We start from the raw sequence: 18,019 nt of genomic DNA on the forward strand, positions 1-18,019 counted from the left end.
TGTGATTGTTGTGGTTTCTCTATATTATTGTAGAGTCTTTACCTTACAATCCAAAGTTCTTTGAGTTGACTTTTGTGAACAGATACTATACAAATTGAATAACTATTGAGTAAAGACGGCAAAAAATGGAGTTATTTCTTGATTTTTACTTGGGATTTGCTTTAAAGCTAAACACCTAACACAACTGATCTTTCCTCTTTTGATCACAATGAAAGCCTGTAGGCTATTCTTAAACATTCAGAGTGTTGGTAATGTTAAGAGTTGCCACAAATTATGCATTATAAACTTGAACCATCTTTTTAAAATAATATGCAACATGAACATGCATCCAGAGATGGAAAGAGCCAGGTTATACATTACAAAAGAGAGAGAACGGAAACATCCAGACTTCCTGGTTGCATTCAGCTTCAATCCTTGACTTTTAAAAACGACTAGTTATCTCACAGTGATGATGGTTGTGTAAAGTCATTGTTCTGAGCTCTTATCAGCTGGTGACAGATAAAGTATGAGTTTTGTTCGAGTTATTTTATCATAACACCCAAATATTTTGTTGCTCAACTGCACTTTTGTTTTGTTTCTTTTTCTTTTTTGATCATTTGTGTTGTTGTTGGGAAAAAAAAATAGGTTATGACGCTGTAGCATTGTCTGCATCTCAAAACCAGCAAGGGAATTAGTTGATCTTTTTGTATTTGCAGTCAATAGAGTGCCAACATATGCAGCCTGACCCAACAATACTGCAGTTTTTTCCGTGCTATGATAACCTCTCAGGTTAAAAACCAAAAGATTCACAGAAAGGCATGCTGACCTTCAGATTTACCACAATTGCATTCAGCCATTTGGAATTTAAAAACATGTTATAGAGTAGAAGTAGAAGGAATGCTACCTGCCAGTTAAGTTTCGAGTGACAACACCTTAACCCAACTGGGCTCTGTGTGATAAAAGGCTGATAATATTACATGTATTTGAATGCGTCGAAAAAGACTTGTTACTTCCTTTTCTTAAAATCTCATTGTTTCCTCTGGATATTTCCAACTGACTAAGTGTATGACACAGAAAGAAAATATGTAAAATATTTTAAATTACATTGTTCAATCAGCATTTTCCTGCAGTCTGGGAATACCTGTGGCAGTTAGGTGTGCTCTGTAACTACTTTCATCAAACTAACATTTTACAGTATGTAAGCATTTTGGAATGCATGAAAAGGAGTGCCAAGTCTGTTGTGAATATACACATGTGTTACACATGTGTTACACACTAATGTAACGCCCAGAAAACACCCAGAAAACAGATTTCTTTCACTGAGGCAGTGACAACCTCAAAGACCAGCAGGTACAGCTGGAGTTCCAGTGTAACAATAGGGCAACAAAGATGCACACACCCACTTTCCACTTTGATTCTCTGTCTCATTCACACTTGTGTAGAACTGCAGAAAACAAAAAGCCACAATCATCAGCAAATAAGGCAATTTGAAAGGAAAGGTGACATTTGAGGAATGAAGCGCACTTACCGTAGTACATTCATCTCTGTGACGCAGCCAAGCTCTCTACAGCTAACTGAAATAAAGATGTTTTTTTTTAAACTTTTATTTAACTTGTATATTTAATTATACCCAATGCAATGCATGAACAAAATCTACAATAACTAATAGAAAGCTACTAATGGCTACTACACTGGGTATCTCTGCCTGTTTGATATGGCAGATGCTCTTCCTGATGCAGTCCCAAAAGGAAAAATTGCTCCTACGAATGAACTGGGAATCATTAGGTTGTTAAGTGAATGTGTAAACCACTCCAATATTGAGACACAAAACATGGAATGAAGTGAAAACATTGCTTAATTTTCTCTTGCCTGTCTTGTTTCAGAGAAACATAAAATTTACACATCCTTTAAAATGCATATAAATAGAGCCTAGTCCACAAAAATAAAAAAATCTCCAAACATACACACCTTGAAAATACATCTCAGAGGTTTTGCACAAAATCTAAACCCTGCCCATGCGAAGGACAAAGGTACATGCTTTGCTACATTTATCAGTAGTCTAAATGAGCTGGCAGTTTGTAAAAACATCCGTTGAGATAGTACAATCTTATCTTAATCTCAACCTTAAAATAGCTACCAGAAACGACCAGAAAGGCTTTTGTTGTCAGTCACCAGACAGTAATGCTGCAACATGCTTTAATGGAATCACAAGGTTATGTTTTGTGGGTTGTGCTTGTTTATGTTTGTTTAATTATTTGTGCCCATAATCACGTTAGACATGGGGGACTTTGCGACCTCTTAGTTGCATACTAAAGGTTAACTGGTATGAGATATCTTGCTTAAATAAACATAAGAATGCAAAACTTTGTTCATGTGAACATTCACTAGCTTACTCAGCGTAAAGGTTCTTTTAATTTTGGGGAGATGTTATGCTATAATAAAAACAATCTTGTTATTTCATCATATTTTTATGGTCATATAAACCTTACACATTTCACCATAACACATCAGGACAGGTAATGTTTCTGCTTTATTGTCCCTTTGTTAAACTGGAGAACAGAGGTATGGTATTGTATATTTATTTTGAACATATTGAAATAGTGCAACAACAACAGAGAAAAGAGAAACACAAAAACTGAGCAAAACAAAACGAAAACAAAACAATAATACTTATAAATAGCTTGCATGTTCAAAAGGGAGTAGGAGGAAGCATAAGCTCATTTAATCCCACCCCTTTCCAGTATTTGATAACTAATCGTCAACACTTTTTCTTTCTGTTTATGCCCCATCCATCATAAATTCTTCCTTTGTTGAATGTATTTGCATTTATAACCCCACTAACACACCAAAAGATATACAAATTTACAGATATATACATATATAAACATACATAATAGTGGGTCAGAACACCTGATCAAAACCTTACCTCATCACTGTACTTTTCAAAAACCATATTTTTGTATGGCTTTCAGAAACATGGGCTACAAAACGTCTGCACTCGATTTTTTCGCAAACAGTGTCTATCAGTTTTGTCCCCTTGCGCACACGGTAGAAACAGGAAGTTAATGGAAAGCTACAGCAAAATAAAAACAAATCGAAGCGAAATTGGCTGAAAATCGCTGCGAATCAAATATGGCCAGTCCAGATCCAAAGTCAATAAGTAACGATTCACGCTGCATATTTTTTAACACTCATTCAGGAGACTATCAATGCGTAAGTAGTTGACGTCAGTTAAACTTCAGCTTTTGGCTAATTAGCTAGTTAGCCGCGAAACGTTTTACCGTTTTTCTCTTCTGGGGGACTCTGCTGATTAAAAGAGAGTAAAAGAAATGTCCCATCCTGTTTTTAGTTAATGATTAGTTGATAAACAAAGACCTAACCCCTGCTTGGTTCCTGCTGCTAAGCTTTGGCACTTCACCCGATTTCATAGGCGTCTCCCATGCTAGCTGCGGCTAATCAACGTTAACGTCATTTCAGAAACCTACTGTGAGGTCCACTGGCTCATTAAACGATAACTGCACTCACCCACACTTAACCAGCCTTACACTGAAACACTACTGTCAATACGTATTGTTAACATATCTTAGTTTATATCTAAGCCGTAGGCTTGGAAAGAGTACGTTCATATGTTTGTCTATATAAAAATGATACGTGAGCCAATTTAGTAATTTTAGATGTTAATTAGAATTTAAATTCATTCAACTCAATTAAATTTTCTTTTTTAAATGAGTGCCACCACTCATAGATTTCTGAGGAAGCGCTGGATCGTTCGTGGAGAACCATTTAGGCCTAAATGATGTGTGCTATCATTGGGCTGCTTGTTTACTAAAACAAAGTTTGTTTACTTTACCAAAACTAGAAAAAGTCGATTTAGAAAAATATTCATTAAATAATCCTGACCACCAAGTTAATGTAAGTAAAAGATAGTCATCATTATGCTGAATACTCATTCAAATTCAATGCAAATTCAGACAAGGCTTAATTTATATTAATGTAAGCAACTTTTCAAATTGTCACACCTTTTATTCTTTCTTTCAGATTTTCACAATGTATACACAAGTCTTTGTTCAAATACATTTTATAATTCAAACTATAAAGAGGCAATAGATTAAACGCTTTTGAGATTTGAGATAAACTATTGTTATTAATTAAAATAATATAACAAGGTTTAAATATACTGAATTTTTAACATTTATTTGCAGTGAGTTTTTGTTTTGTTTTTTATTTATGGTAGTGCTAGACCTAGAATTAGCGCTTTCTGAGGAAAGAATGCCAGCTAAATGGAGTTACCTAAACAAAGGAAGGAAACTGAAAATAATTTGTCTTGTTTTGGTTATTTTTGTAACGGAGTTGCATTGATTAGAGCGACAGTCTCGATCTGATCAGGACAGAAACACAAAAGACAGACTGACCTTTGTTTTACCCGTGGTGTTCGCACATGATCCGATCATATCACATTCTGTTTGTTGTGTCATATCACTGTTTATTCTCTTCCTTTTAAACGCTAAATAGGTTTTGGTGGCGGGGTTGCACATGGGGTCATGCATAATTACTGTTCTTTAAAATAGGTTGGTGTCAAATAAAATTGTTTAACAATTATAAGAGACATGTATGAAGAAATGAAAGCCACATAAAAATTGTATTTATAACTAATTTTACCTCTTGACATGCAGTTTGGGCATCAAGAAGTTGGGACAAGACAACAGGTCATTTTTGGGGTTCTCAGGAGCTATTTTGTATTTTAAATAATATTTTGGAACCACTTTATAAAGCTAACTTTACATTTTGTTGGAGAGCAAGAGTAGTTTACACAGAAAATGCGTGTTTTAGTATTTTGTGCATGGAATATTTTCAAGTTCCTGGGTGGGACCAGAAGTGTCCTTGTAGAATGGCTCAGTAGCTTTTACTCCACAATATTAATTTATTAGCAGCAGCTGTTTATCCTCCTATAAATGAAACTACTCAGTCTGTTTGAAGCAGTTAATGTTTGTACAACATGAAGGTAGTGCTAACATGTTAATACATCAGTAGTAATTATGCAGTGATAGAATAATGTAACAGAGTTTTATGCAGATATTGGCAGCATATCTGCGGTCAGTGATCCAGTTTTATATTCTGAATATCTGATTGTTGTTCATTGCCCTCTCAAAACCCACCACCTCTTTGAATATTATGGTGTTTGTATAGTGTCAAAATGTGTCAGAGAGTTGTGGGGTTTTTTTTGTTTTTTTACTATGGCAACAGCAGTCGCTTCAGGAAGATCAGTCTCTTCCTCAGCAGGGGGTTGGCAAAGGGCATCATCTGTCTGAACTGCTGAATCTCCTCTGCCTGCCACCAGTCCTTTGAAGCTAATTAAGAATACTGCTGGTGTTTAACCTCCTCAAATTTCCCCATATCACTTCACATCTTTGTTCCTGTTGCTGGCCCTCTGTTCTTTGCGTAATCTGGATTGAAAGTCTGATGATAGGCTACATAGAAACTGCTCCTCTTATCTCTAATCCAAGGCCAAACCCTGCACTCTGGCGGCTCAAACTCTGTGTCATTCCTCTGCTGCTTTGGGGCTGTAGTGGTGTTGAACTGCCTTATGACATAGACAGAAAGCGCAACTGTTAAAACAGCATCTATCAGCCCTGTGCTAATATTTACAACAACAAAAAAGAGACAGAGAGACATGGCAAACAATCACCCTAAACCCAAAGCGGCTTGAGGGTTCAATCAGCACCTCTCTGCAAATTCAAGTGCCAAACCTGGATACTATAAGGCACTAGACATACAGGTGGTATGGAGTGTGCACTCTTTAAAAGGTCATTGATAAATAAATTTATCAGGCGTAGCTTTCTGCCTAAACCAAAGTTGACATGAGCTTGGGAGATTAGATTGGAAAGACAAAATCAGTACTTTTTCTGGTACACTAAATTTGCTTGTGTGAGAAGGTGTGGGTCTCGTGTGCCAGCAGTATCAGGCTGCAGGTTATCATCAGTTCTTGCAGCAGCTCAGCTGCGCTTGATAAAGTGTGCTGCAGTAGGGCTGTCTTGTGCGGCGCCCAGATCAGTAATGATGCAAAGGTAACTGCAATTTCCGGGGAAATAGCTGACTAACCCACATACAGATGTTCCTCAGTGAAGAAGGTAGCTATCTGAGTTTTCGGACAGTTTTTATTCATCGATTTCTTACTTTATCCTCTCATTATTAAAGATTGTGGGAAAGATGTTAATGCACATGTTTTTGTTGGCTTAGCAACACCTTGACAATGAGCCTTTCAGTTTGTGGAAATGTTTTGTTTTCAGACACATTGGAGGGTTTTCAAGCATGAGCGGCCCATTTGAGGTCATGTGAAATCAGATTTAATTTTAATTCTTTAATTAGGCTATTGTAATTTGATTTTTGTTTTTTGTGAGCCATTCATAGGTGGACTTGCTTGTGTGTTTTATGCTTCATTGTCCTGCTGCATAACTTAAGTGCACTTGACCTTCAGGGCCAGACATTCTCCTTCAGGATTTTATGGTAGAGAGCAGAAGTTGTGATTACATCAACATCTGAAGCAGCAAAGCAGCCCCTGACCATCACACGGCCACCACCTGGCATGATTGTTACTTGTGTTGTATTTTGAGATCTTTTAGCCTATTTCACTTAGTTAGATAGATTATATTTAACTGATTTGTCAATTGAGCAGGTCTAGCAGTAATCAAGTCTGGTTGCGGCTTTTTGAAAATAAACAGCCTTTTTCCTCAATAATTCAAGTCATCATTTAATACCAGATCAAGATAAGTGGAAGGAGACATATGGCAACAAATATACACCGACCCTCTGAATGGATTCTGCTACATTGGATGCTTTGCAAAGAATTTGGTGGATTTAACACAGTGTATGGTTGATCACCTTTAGAGCTGAAATCTTTAAGTATTTAACTGATGGGTTCATCAATTAAAAAATATAATTAGCAATACAGTATAGTTTATACACAATCAAATAAGAAAATTAATAAATACTTTCTTGTTCCAGCTGCTTAATTGTGAGGATTTGTTGGGTTTTTTTTCTGACTCAGCCCCCGTGTCTAACCCTTCATTACATAGTCAAAGTAAACAGCCATATATGTTAAAATAAGGCTGTTTTCACTGAAGGTTCATTACTTTGTCAGTTTTTAGTAGGAATAAGACTCAGAGGTAAAACTCACAACTATGATATGAGGAGAAAAATAAAAAATAAAAAAATGGAATTATGAGCTTTTGTACCCTGAGTGTTGTTAACATTCCTGCAGTACTACATTGGAAGTCCTTCACATGAAACGAAGACAACAGGAAGGCCACACAGACAAAAAAGAATGTTTGAAAAATATGCCTTTAAATAAATGAAATCTTTCCTATCTTAAAACCTTTGAAAGTCTTAACTTCTAAGTTATGCATTAAAGGAAGACTTAATTTTTTGCAGTAAATTTCCATCTTTTTTTGAAAGGGCTGGATATGACGCAGCATTTGTTTTTTGCGGAAGTGATTATCAGACTGATCGAAGGAGCTCCTTGTTATTGTTGATGTGTCCCTTCCGAGAACACACGTGTTGGATGTGTGCAAAGGGCCAGTGCAGCGATGTTGCATGTTGGATTGTGCGGACATGCCGTTGTCTGTTTTGTATGCAAGGCTTCTGCTGCTGGCTCGTTCATCTACCCAGACTGACAGGACTGACTCACATATAATTCATTCTCATCATTCTTTCGCTTTCTGAGATCAGTTTCAGGTTGCACACAGCTTTTAGCAGAAAATGTAGAGTGTCAGGTTCTAGCTGTGTCTGTGTTTCATTTCCCAAAGCTTCCTCAGAAACCCTTTCTTTATAGTGCATTAAAATAGGTTCATGGACACTGTAGATGTGTCAGGTGCCTCCAGTTTTGATGCCCAGGTTGCCATAAGTGTATGCAAATCCTGTTCTTTTTTTTAAGCTTGCATGTTTGCATTTATGTACACAAACACAGAGAACACATGCTAGAACAAATTGCAGACGTGTAGCCTGAGCTTATCAGGCACAGCGTTTGTACATCTGATGCTGTACGTGCTTCTAGTGCTTTCCAGTGCTTCCAGTAGATCATACAGAGTACACTACAAGGAGTACGCATAAGTCAGCTGAAGATGTTTATATGATTTATGATTTATATATTTTTATGATTAGTGCACGTGACCTGGACACTAATAAGATTCATTTTTTTTGTTTTGCAGGGGGTGATTTTAACAGTAAAGCGAGCCACAGGAACCTTCTCGTTAGTAGGATGGTGAATATATTTTGACTTATATCTTCCTCAAATTATTCTTTGTGTTCAGGGGTTGATTTTTTCTACATTGCTAAGTATTTAAGATATACAGACTGAGTGATGTGAGAATTTTGAAGACCGTTACCAATATTGGTGTTTGGCAATATAAAAAAGAAATTTGATTTTATTTTTCTCTTTCAGACACAAAAAAAATATTTCTTATGTGTCGTTTATTTACTTGCTTACACCCTGCCTGATTTGCATGGATCAGCTGGTAGCTTTGTTTTTGGTGTTCCAAAGGTGTGACAAGGAAGTTGCAGACTGCCCTCTGATGGATAAATTAAGCAATGTCAATACTCAAAACATGGTTGAAGGGTGTTTCTCAAATTAAGGATGACAAAAGGATGATGTATGCATCGCATTTGCACTGCTCACACTGATCTAAAATTTGTGCTTTTAACCAGAGCCACAGAGTTGAAGGAGGACTTGATGACTTGATGAAAATTGAAAACAAAAAAGAAAAAGAAAAGAAAACAGGCAACACATGGGGCAGATTCCATAACACGAGGGATGACTGCAGTATTTTGAGCTACTTTGACAATGAAAATGAAATTGCAGTGCTTGTGTTCTCAGACTTAGCAAACTTGTAGATCAAACCCAAAAATCACCCTTCTGCATCCTGTTTGCTTGACATTTCTTTAAGAGTATTACTTACTCATCCATGAATAGATAAATTAAGGTAATCAAGTGGCCATCAGTGCATTATGTAGTACAGTCAGTGATATTTTCCAACACAGTGTGTAGGTGTTAGTGGTATTTGATGTTGGTGATAATTTGCTTAATAGGTCACTGGCCTTTCCACAGTATTACATATTTGGCTAAGCTGCTAATTAGAATTAGTCATATAACATTTATAGAATATAATTAAGAGTGCTTGATGATCTTTTTTGCATTCATTTTTGGAGATGATGTGGGTTGTGTTGGGGTGGATGACATTATAACAGCAAAAAATTCAGTCACCTTTTATAGGAATAATACCAATAATGAAGACTGTCTATGTAAAGCTTCCAGTGAGCCTTGAGGTTGCTTATGTAGGTAGAAAAAAAATAGTTGAAAATAGTAATGAAACTAAATAATTTATATCAAAATTTTCTGAACCCCCAGGCTGGTAGCATTAAGAGTTTAAGTGGACAATTATTTTAGTTAGCAGTTCATATATTGGACTCTAGCATTGATACTGCTTTGACTTTACAACATTTAACCCAGGTGGTCCTTTGTTGACACGGATTAGGCCCGCCACACGACTCTAAGCAAGCTGTAGCGGTTTAGTTTTTATTAATTTCAGCCTAAACAAGCTTTCATGCTTAGTGATCTTACTACAAGCTAAACAGTATTAGCAGTTAAGAGTACAAGAGAGCCCGCAGGGTTACGTGCTGGAGTTGTGATGATGTATAGAGCAGTAATTGGTCTGTAATGCTCAAACCGGTGCCCTTGTAATTAGCCAATCTCACTGATGTTTTTCTTCTCTCTCCTCAGCGTTTTCATGCTGTTTGTAATCTGGCTGCTTCGCAGGTATCACTCTTTGGCGCAGGTAAATTTGTACCTACGGTGTTCAGTATGTGTTTGACACTTCTTTTCCTGTTTGCTTCATTGCCAGCAGAAAGATGTTTAATTAGCCATGGCAAATCTTGGCATAATTGAATCCAATTAAAATGCACCAGATTAATGAAATGTGGAGTTAATTGACTTAATGGTCATTCTGCGATAGTGGTTGCCGTCTTGGTTTTTTTTTTTCTTTATTTGTTTTTTCTCTCTCCAAATGAAGAAGTTTAAATATATATAAAAAATGTTGGCTAGCTTTTTCTCTACTTTTTCATTCGTCGAGTCAAAGGGAGTTTTTCTGCAGTATGCTGCTCTTTCTGTTTTGTGTTTTTGAGACCATGTGGAATTTTTTGTGTTTTTTAAAGCCGGTCCAGCAGGAATGTCAGGTTTAGAAGCAGTGCATATTATCCTCTTAATCTGAAGTAAATGACAGCTTAGTGTTGGGCTCTGATGGATCCTATTACCTCTGGAGCAGGTTGCAGGGAGTGACCTCACATCCCTAATGCTCTTCCTCCTCCTCTTCCTCATCCTCCTCCTCTGCTCCTCTTATGCCACATAAACCTTCTCCTTTAGTCCATCCACTTTCAAAGGTTATCTGTCAGTCAATAGTCTTTAGTGCTCTCAAGGCCCTCCTGCGCTCTTTTGCTGTCTCCACCTCTCTCTGTTCACCCCCATCCTCCCCACCCCTCCTGCTCTGTAGCCTTGGCCGGGTCACTGTGGGACGCAAATTGATAAAATACCCTGTGTGTGTGTGTGTGTGTGTGTGTGTGTGTGTGTGTGTGTGTGTGTGTGTGTGTGTGTGTGTGTGTGTGTGTGTGTTTGTCTTTTTGTGTGCAGCCACTTCCACACTGTGTTACCACCTTTACAGGCAGAATTTAACTAACATCTGGCGAGCACAACCTTCCCTCCGGAAATTCTGCAGCGTACAGATTATTGATTCATTTCATATAAAATACAATGATTTTGCTCTAAAGCGAGTGGAAATACGGAGACTCTCTCGTATCTGATATTTTCACTGAGTTGTCACCAGGGATCCCAGTCTGTCAGTTACATCAGTGATCATTCGAACAATAATTTGCCCCTTCTCTCTAAGTGAATATAAATACGCAGTCTTTTTTTTCCACCTTGGATGTTATCTTAGAGAATAATCCTTTGTCTTTTTTTAAATTTCCACTGTACAGAAGATGATTCTTAGCCTGACTGTAGCCGCCGCCTTTGACAGCGTAGCATATGTCATGGTGAGTTACTCTTGTGTCTTCCACTAAACACACACGCAGTCTTTTTTTGTTTTCAGCGGTTGTAAAAATGTAAAACCGTGCTGCTTTTCTTTCTCTGCCCAGGGTGAGTCCCAACCAGATGGATCACTTTGTGATTTCCAAGCCTGGTGGCTAACGTATTTTGGTAAGAACAGTTTAATTGAGTGTTTATTGGTGCAGTTTGCATGACAAGCATGTGTAACAATAGACATCAAGCAAAGACATCAGGTAAATATAAGGGGAGTTGTTTGTGCATTCAAGTGAGCTTTCCACTGTTGATCAAATAACTGCTACAACCCTGCTTTTCGGTATTAAAATAGATCCTTAAATCAGAAATATTCATTACTTAGAGATGCTTACTCATATGTTGGTAATCAGTGTGTTTTTTCTCAGTCATAATATGAATGGATATGTGCTTTTGTTGCATTTGGCATTGTGATTGTGGTTATTCTGTTTTATGCTATGGATTTAAAATTAATTCAGGGACTGTGTCATAGATAGCCAGATAAAATTCCGTTAATTTCCACCCAGCGCGTCCTTCCCTGAGTTCTCCAAAAAAGGCAATGATCATTGTTGCTAATAAAGTGGTTAGGCCGGCTCAGCTTTTACAAGTATTCACACACAAATATGTGCCAAGTATGGGTGTGTAATATTTGCGACTGTGTTTTGTAGTCATTGGCCTGTTGCTACCTTTTTAGTGTACCTCCTTCAAACCAGAGGGCGGTGCATTAAGAAGTGTATGAGGAGACGATTCTCCACCAATGACAATACAGGACTTCTGATTTCATTTGTGACAACCGGGCACACCTCAAGGTTCTTAGTGTTCATTTGCTTCAGGATTCTCGGGTGTATTTGCTTTGCTTGCATTCGTTGCAATTAGCGTTGATTAGTTTAAAGATTCTTAGTTAGGACTGGCTGTTAATACGACGCTACACCAGGCTCGTTTTATTGGTCTCGCTGGCAGACACTCACCTACACGAACGCACGCGCGCGCGCAAACACACACTCAGATTGATGCAGGGTAATGGGCGGTGAGTTAGTGCTGCAGGGTTGGTGTGTGTCACCTTGGTTTATCATGAGGATCCTCGCGCTGAGGACAAACGGGCGCACATAAACACCAGCTGAACCGGCACTTTGTTCTGTAGCACAGCGTCGAGTCTGGCGGGAGCCGCAGAGCACAGCTCCGCTTTTAACTCCCACCAATAAAATTTTATGAAATGTGTTTGAAATAGAGGAAGGCGGTATCAGGGGCAGCAGCGGGACAGGAGGTGAAGCCGAGCTGTATGTTGTCCAGCTCGAGAAAACCTTTGGCTGCCTTCTGCTTATGTAAAATGCATTAGCTATTGCAGTGATAGTAATTTATTAAAATAATGACATAAACAGCCATTCTTCTTCTTTCTTGGCAATTGCACAGCAATCCCAAAGGTTCCCTAAATATAAGGGGAGCATGCGTAGTGGAAAATATATTTGTGTAAATGCGAAGCTGTCCTTCTAGACTCTTCCTCGTCTCTGTGTACACCCATTTTCCCGTGCTGCTGACTGTGCCTTTCTTCTCCTTTCTTTATATCTTCTTTTCATTGTTTTAACACTCGCTGTAGTCCACTCTGCCACCTCCACCCCTGATTACCCTGCCCCTCACTTTACTGCTCTTTTTTCCTCCCTCCCTCTCTAGTCTTATCTCCCTTCTGCTTTTCTACAGTTCATCATTATCTCTCTTTGAGCTCCCACCTCTCATCCATCACCCTAAGCTACAGGTTTCCCTCATATTACTGCTGAATGGGCCTTCATTTATCAAAAAGTGGAACACATGCACACACGCGCACACACACACACACACACACACTCACACTCACTCTCTCGCTCTCTTTCATACATAGGTGTATGTTTGGACACACGTTTGCAGGTGCATGCTGTGTGGCAGCGAGCTGTGTTGTAATTTGACCTTGGTGTTTTTCTGTGTGTGCGTGTGTCTGTAGACTGGAGTGCCTTGGCTTGGGTTTGCCTCATCACACTAAACCTCTACCTCAACCTGGTCGGAGAAATAAGCACCAACAGATATGAAATGTAAGTAGGGAACTACTTGAGGATCTTTTTTATTTTTATTTTATTTGTATAACTTCTTTTGATTTATCGTTTGGTTTGTTGTGTCTTTAAATGTCCTTTTTTCTAACCTGCTTCACAAAATGTAAATGTATTCAAATTGTAGTGTTTCAAGAGAGCAACGACAATTCCTCATATTGGAGAGGATGCAATCACTTGTTTATCACTTATCAAAGATGTCACTGATTGTATTTTTTTCTAATCTTGCCAGTTATTAATAATTTGATCAGTTATTTAAATTTAACATAATCCGTTTATCCCTCGTGTGCATGAACAGTTCTTTTTCTTTCTCTCTGTGTCCACATTTGAATGTTTATTTGTGTCTTGTTTTGGGCTCTTCCTCCTTCGCGTGTGTCTTGTATGTCCATATGCATGTTTGGTCTGCCAGAGCATGTGTCTCCCCACAGAGCATTGACAGACCCCTCCTCCTCCTCCTTTTATGTTCCAGCCAGCCGACACTCTAATTGAAAAGGGAGTGAGTGTCAGCCGTTAAGTGCGTTCTAGTGTGTGTGTGTCTGTGTGTGTGTGTGGGCGCGCATACCCATCTTCACGCTTTGTGGCTCTATGTCTCTATGTTGCTGTCGCTCAAACTCCCATGAGCACTTTCCATGGCGCAAGTGTGAATTTGCCTGTGTGTGCGTGTGTAATATTTTTGCATTTTTAATGCCTAATGAAAGCTTTGTGAGAGAAATGCACAATCTGAAGGGGGGGGAAAAGACGCAACTATGCGTGCTACGTCAAGCCAAATTGTTAATGGGTGTATCCTGTTGATGTGTCTTGGTGGTCCAGAAAAAAAAGTCCCACCCTTGTGTGCGAGAGGGTGGGCCATTAAGATGTGTACGCCACCCACCACCACCCCCATGGGAGTTTTCCTGCATTGATTAGCAATACGCCAGACAATATAATGGTGGTATAACTCAAAAAGTGACGGTTTTATGGGTGCTGGCAAGGGGCAAACTTGGAGGCCAAAATGAGCTTGCTTCAGAGCCTTATCTGCTGCATACCTCTTATAAGTCCTGGGGGAGCAAAGTGGGAGGAGGATATATCTGTATATTTGCGGCTGGTCGCACATGATGTGAAGAGGGGGAAAAACACAGCGCTTTAATAGTAAGAGCGAAGCAAAGACGGCGTGTCAGTGGGGCTCTCGTGTGTTGACTCTGCGGAGAGAAGCTGCATGTGTTTAGGAGGCAGTATGTGGCTTTGCATCCATACGCAATTACGTCTCAGCCCCCTAACTCAACCTCCCACCCTCTCGCTCTCGCACTCACATTCACAGGGACGACACAGCGCGATGGTTTATGAATGAACAAACTGCTAGAGGAGATGGAGAATGGAGGCCGGATGATCTAAGAATGATTGAAGTGGATGCAAGAGAGGATAGGAAGTGTGCACACGCGCTCATGTGTGTGTGTTTGTGTGTGTGTGTATGTTTATGAGGATTTGAAGTAAGAATTCGCGCAAACCGAATGTGCTGGGCGATAGAAGCTAAAGGGGTGGGGGCGATAGAGGAGTGGTGTGAGGCAGTGAGAAATGAGATTGAGCCTCGAGAGAGATTTCTATATGAGCTCGTGCGTGTGTGTGTATGCACACGTGTGGGTGTGTATGCAGGTGTGTGAAATGCAGCACGCATAGCAGTCCTGCTGTGCCTCATTAAGCCCATGTTGAGCGCAGCTCCGGACCTCGTCATCCCCCTCTCAAAGCATTGCAAGTGTGTGATGCGTGTGTTGCAGCGTGCATGCTGGTGCATGTGTGTTTGGGAGGGGGTGGGGAGTGAGGGCTCTGTGAGCTCTCAGCATTGATTTCCTGACAAGCCCCCCCACATATGCACCAGTTGTCATGCCATACACTGGCAGCACCGATTTCACCGTTCGTATCCTCCCGCCTTGTCTTTCTTTGTTTTCGTTGTTTTCTTTCTGGCCTCTTGCTTGCTTGTTTTCATCTTTCTCACACACTTCCTTCTCATGTTCGATCTAAAGACAAACTCTGTCTGGATCCATATATTTACTATGTCTCTCTCCCGCCTACTTTTCTGTTCTATTTAAACCAGCAGCCTTTCCTTTCTTCCTGCTCCTCCCACACACTCAGGGCTGTCCATCAGCAAGAGGGTCGGGGAGAGGGGAGCGTACAGTGCGCCCCAGTGAAATAGAGTGATAAAGTGTGTGTGTGTGGGTGTGTGTGTCACACAACTGGAGTGGGATTGAGCGTGTGTCAGCTGTGTCACCACTGCTCGATTGACCGTACTCGGAACAAGTCAGGGCAGGACTTCCACTCTATTGACCAGGCGACGCTGTACGCTCTATGAAGTATCGACTCCCACACAGACGCCGAAGACACTGGCGCACACACCTCGTCTGGCACACACACGCTCAAAAGGCCGTCACCGTCACTGTTATCATTTTTCATCGATAGCCTGTATGAGGCTCTCCAGCCTCCTTAACCTCCTCCCTTTGAAAGCAGACTGTTTTTATAGTGCACAAACATATTTTAGGTACACAGTTACACTTAAATTGTCCATCCACTAGGATCCCCTTGAGTGAGAATCTGCATCCTGCTTGTGGTTTTGATGCAGGGATTTCCACTGAAAATCATCTTTTCCCCAACAGTTAAGCTAATTATGGTTTATATTACCATGAGTAATTGGCTGTCTGGCTGTTATAGACATTCGTCTGGACCTGAAAAATGACCCTAGTGTGAGTGCCAACAAAGGGATGAAGTGAAGAAGAAAAGAATTGATTTATTTATAAGCTTTTTTTTTTCCAGGGAAAAACCTGCCGAACCCTCTGTGCTCATAATGAAATAAATGTGTTCCTTTTATCAGGTTTTACCATCTGATGGCGTGGGGGGTACCTTTGGTCATGGCCTCGCTGCCGCTGTTCAAGGGTTACTATGGCCCCGCAGGAGCCTGGTGGTGAGTACGCCCCAGCTAGAGTGTAGTTTTTGTGTTTTGTCAGCTAGTGACCGTGTATTTTCCATTAAATGTCTTTTCTTTCAAGGGAGGCCACAGCACTGGCCTCATTCCAACTCTAGATTTGCTTCAACCATTATAGGAGTTTATGTGCTTAAAATTGGCAATTATCAGCACATCTGATCACAGTGCAACACCTCCTCGTGCTCTCCGGTTCTTGTGGTAAATGGGAAAGGCATTATTTGTTTGGAGGGTTGTTAAAGGGGGTGAGGAAAAGTGGAAGAGGCCAAGGAGAGGAGGCGGTGGAATGAGAATTGGGACAGAGCCTTAATCTCCGGGCTCGGCTCTCTCTTTCCACTCTCGGCTTATTAATAGCTACAGCTGCACAGCTTCTCCCCTCTGCAGTCACACAAGTCTCTCTTCCGCTCACGCTCTCCCTTTTCCTTTGTAACCCCCTCATCGCTCTCTCTCTCTCTCTCTCTCTCTCTCTCTCTCTCTCTCTCTCTCTCTCTCTCTTCCCCCAGCTGGATCACAGACGATCACGTAGCCTGGAGATTTGGGATGTAAGTAGACCCTTTCAGCACCGCCATCAAAGCTTCCCCCACTGGGGGAGATGGGGAGGGGGAGGGAGGAGAAGGGCTGTCTCTGCGGGGAAATGTGAAGGGTTGCATGTCAGGGGAGCCTGCAGGGTTTTTTTTCCCCCCTTGGTGCAAGGCCAAGAAGTGTGTGTGTGTGTGTGTGTGTGTGTGTGTGTGTGTGTGTGTGTGTGTGTGTGTGTGTGTGTGTGTGGATGTTCCTGTGTCTGCCTCTGCCTTGTCAGATTTAGGGGAGTTGCTACACTGTGTATTTAAGTGTTTAGGACGGCTATGAAGGATTATGCCTGTCTACTGCTTTCTGCAACTGGCCCTAAGTCTGCAAGGGCTCTGCCAATCTGCCGGTGCAGACACGTAAACACACACACACACATACACACAACAACACTTTGCTATGAGCCAAGGTAATCGCGTTGCTGCTCGCAGCATCAGCAGGGAATCAATCTTTTTAAACAAATAAGCACACAAACGTATACACACACACAGAGGGAGACTCACTCAGACAAATACACACACGCACACATATATAGAGAACAACACATAGCTATCAGCTGTGCTAAACGAGCCCATGTCTCTTTTATCAGTGCTCCTCTGCTCCCCGGCTCTTTCTAGTTTTCCACGCTGTCGTGGCCCAGGGGGACGAGCCGCTCAGAGGATCAGGGAATCTTCATTAGCCTTAATTACATCAAACCAGACGAGAGATTAGAGGCCAAGGCAGCACCCGTCAAAGGACAAAAACACATGCACTCACACACACACACAGCCTGCTGACACCTTGTGGGGGGCAGAGGCTGTAGCATTAAAGGTGAAAAGTGGAAAAGACGGGAGGGGTAACATACATAGTCTAGTTGGACGGAGACAGGGAATTATTCAGCACGAGAAGGAAAGAGGATCGGCATTGCAGGACGGGAAGGAGAAGGGAGTCAGAGAAATAGATTGTCCTCGTGTCTGCCCACGCCCTGTAGTGCGTCTTCATCAGAGTTCAGCGAAGCGCACGGGCAGAACAGAGGAGGCAGGGAAGGTTTGATGGAGGAGGGGGTGTGCGAAAGGGAATGAAAAAGGAAGGAGAAAGCAAAGCGGAGGACAGGGCTGTGTGATGAAGGTGCAGAGTTTCAGGGCTTGAGTCAGCAATTGGAAGCACTCGAGCTTAGCTGAGTCAACGCTCTTAGAGGTCCCCCATCGGTGTGTGCCACGGGCCCCACTCAAGCATAAGGCTGAGAAATAACAGTGAAAATAACTTTGCAAGTGGAAGTTAATGGTTATGTGGTTGTTTTAGCTGCATTGCTTTACAGATGTTACAGAAGTCTGTGGATCTGATCAGTACTTTGGTTCAGATTTATGCAAAAAT

The 18,019-nt window shown here is 40.8% G+C and overlaps 1 protein-coding gene across 2 annotated transcripts in view; it reads left to right on the top strand.

Moving 5' to 3' along the window:
- Positions 1-3,016: 3,016 nt before the first annotated feature.
- The window catches only part of LOC102214417 (cyclic AMP receptor-like protein A), a 53,736-nt gene continuing 38,733 nt past the window's right edge, over positions 3,017-18,019 (top strand). For both annotated transcript variants that reach the window (XM_005733839.1, XM_005733838.1), the window contains exons 1-8: positions 3,017-3,192; positions 8,184-8,236; positions 9,752-9,806; positions 10,999-11,055; positions 11,158-11,218; positions 13,050-13,137; positions 15,992-16,081; positions 16,603-16,641. In XM_005733839.1, coding sequence (XP_005733896.1) covers positions 3,112-3,192; positions 8,184-8,236; positions 9,752-9,806; positions 10,999-11,055; positions 11,158-11,218; positions 13,050-13,137; positions 15,992-16,081; positions 16,603-16,641 — 524 coding nt within the window. In that variant the 5' untranslated portion in view covers positions 3,017-3,111. The remainder of the gene's footprint in view (positions 3,193-8,183; positions 8,237-9,751; positions 9,807-10,998; positions 11,056-11,157; positions 11,219-13,049; positions 13,138-15,991; positions 16,082-16,602; positions 16,642-18,019) is intronic.

This window comes from Pundamilia nyererei, unplaced genomic scaffold (assembly GCF_000239375.1).
Source record: "Pundamilia nyererei isolate P.nyererei 1_Seehausen unplaced genomic scaffold, PunNye1.0 scaffold00055, whole genome shotgun sequence".
NCBI classification, from domain to species: Eukaryota; Metazoa; Chordata; class Actinopteri; order Cichliformes; family Cichlidae; genus Pundamilia; species Pundamilia nyererei.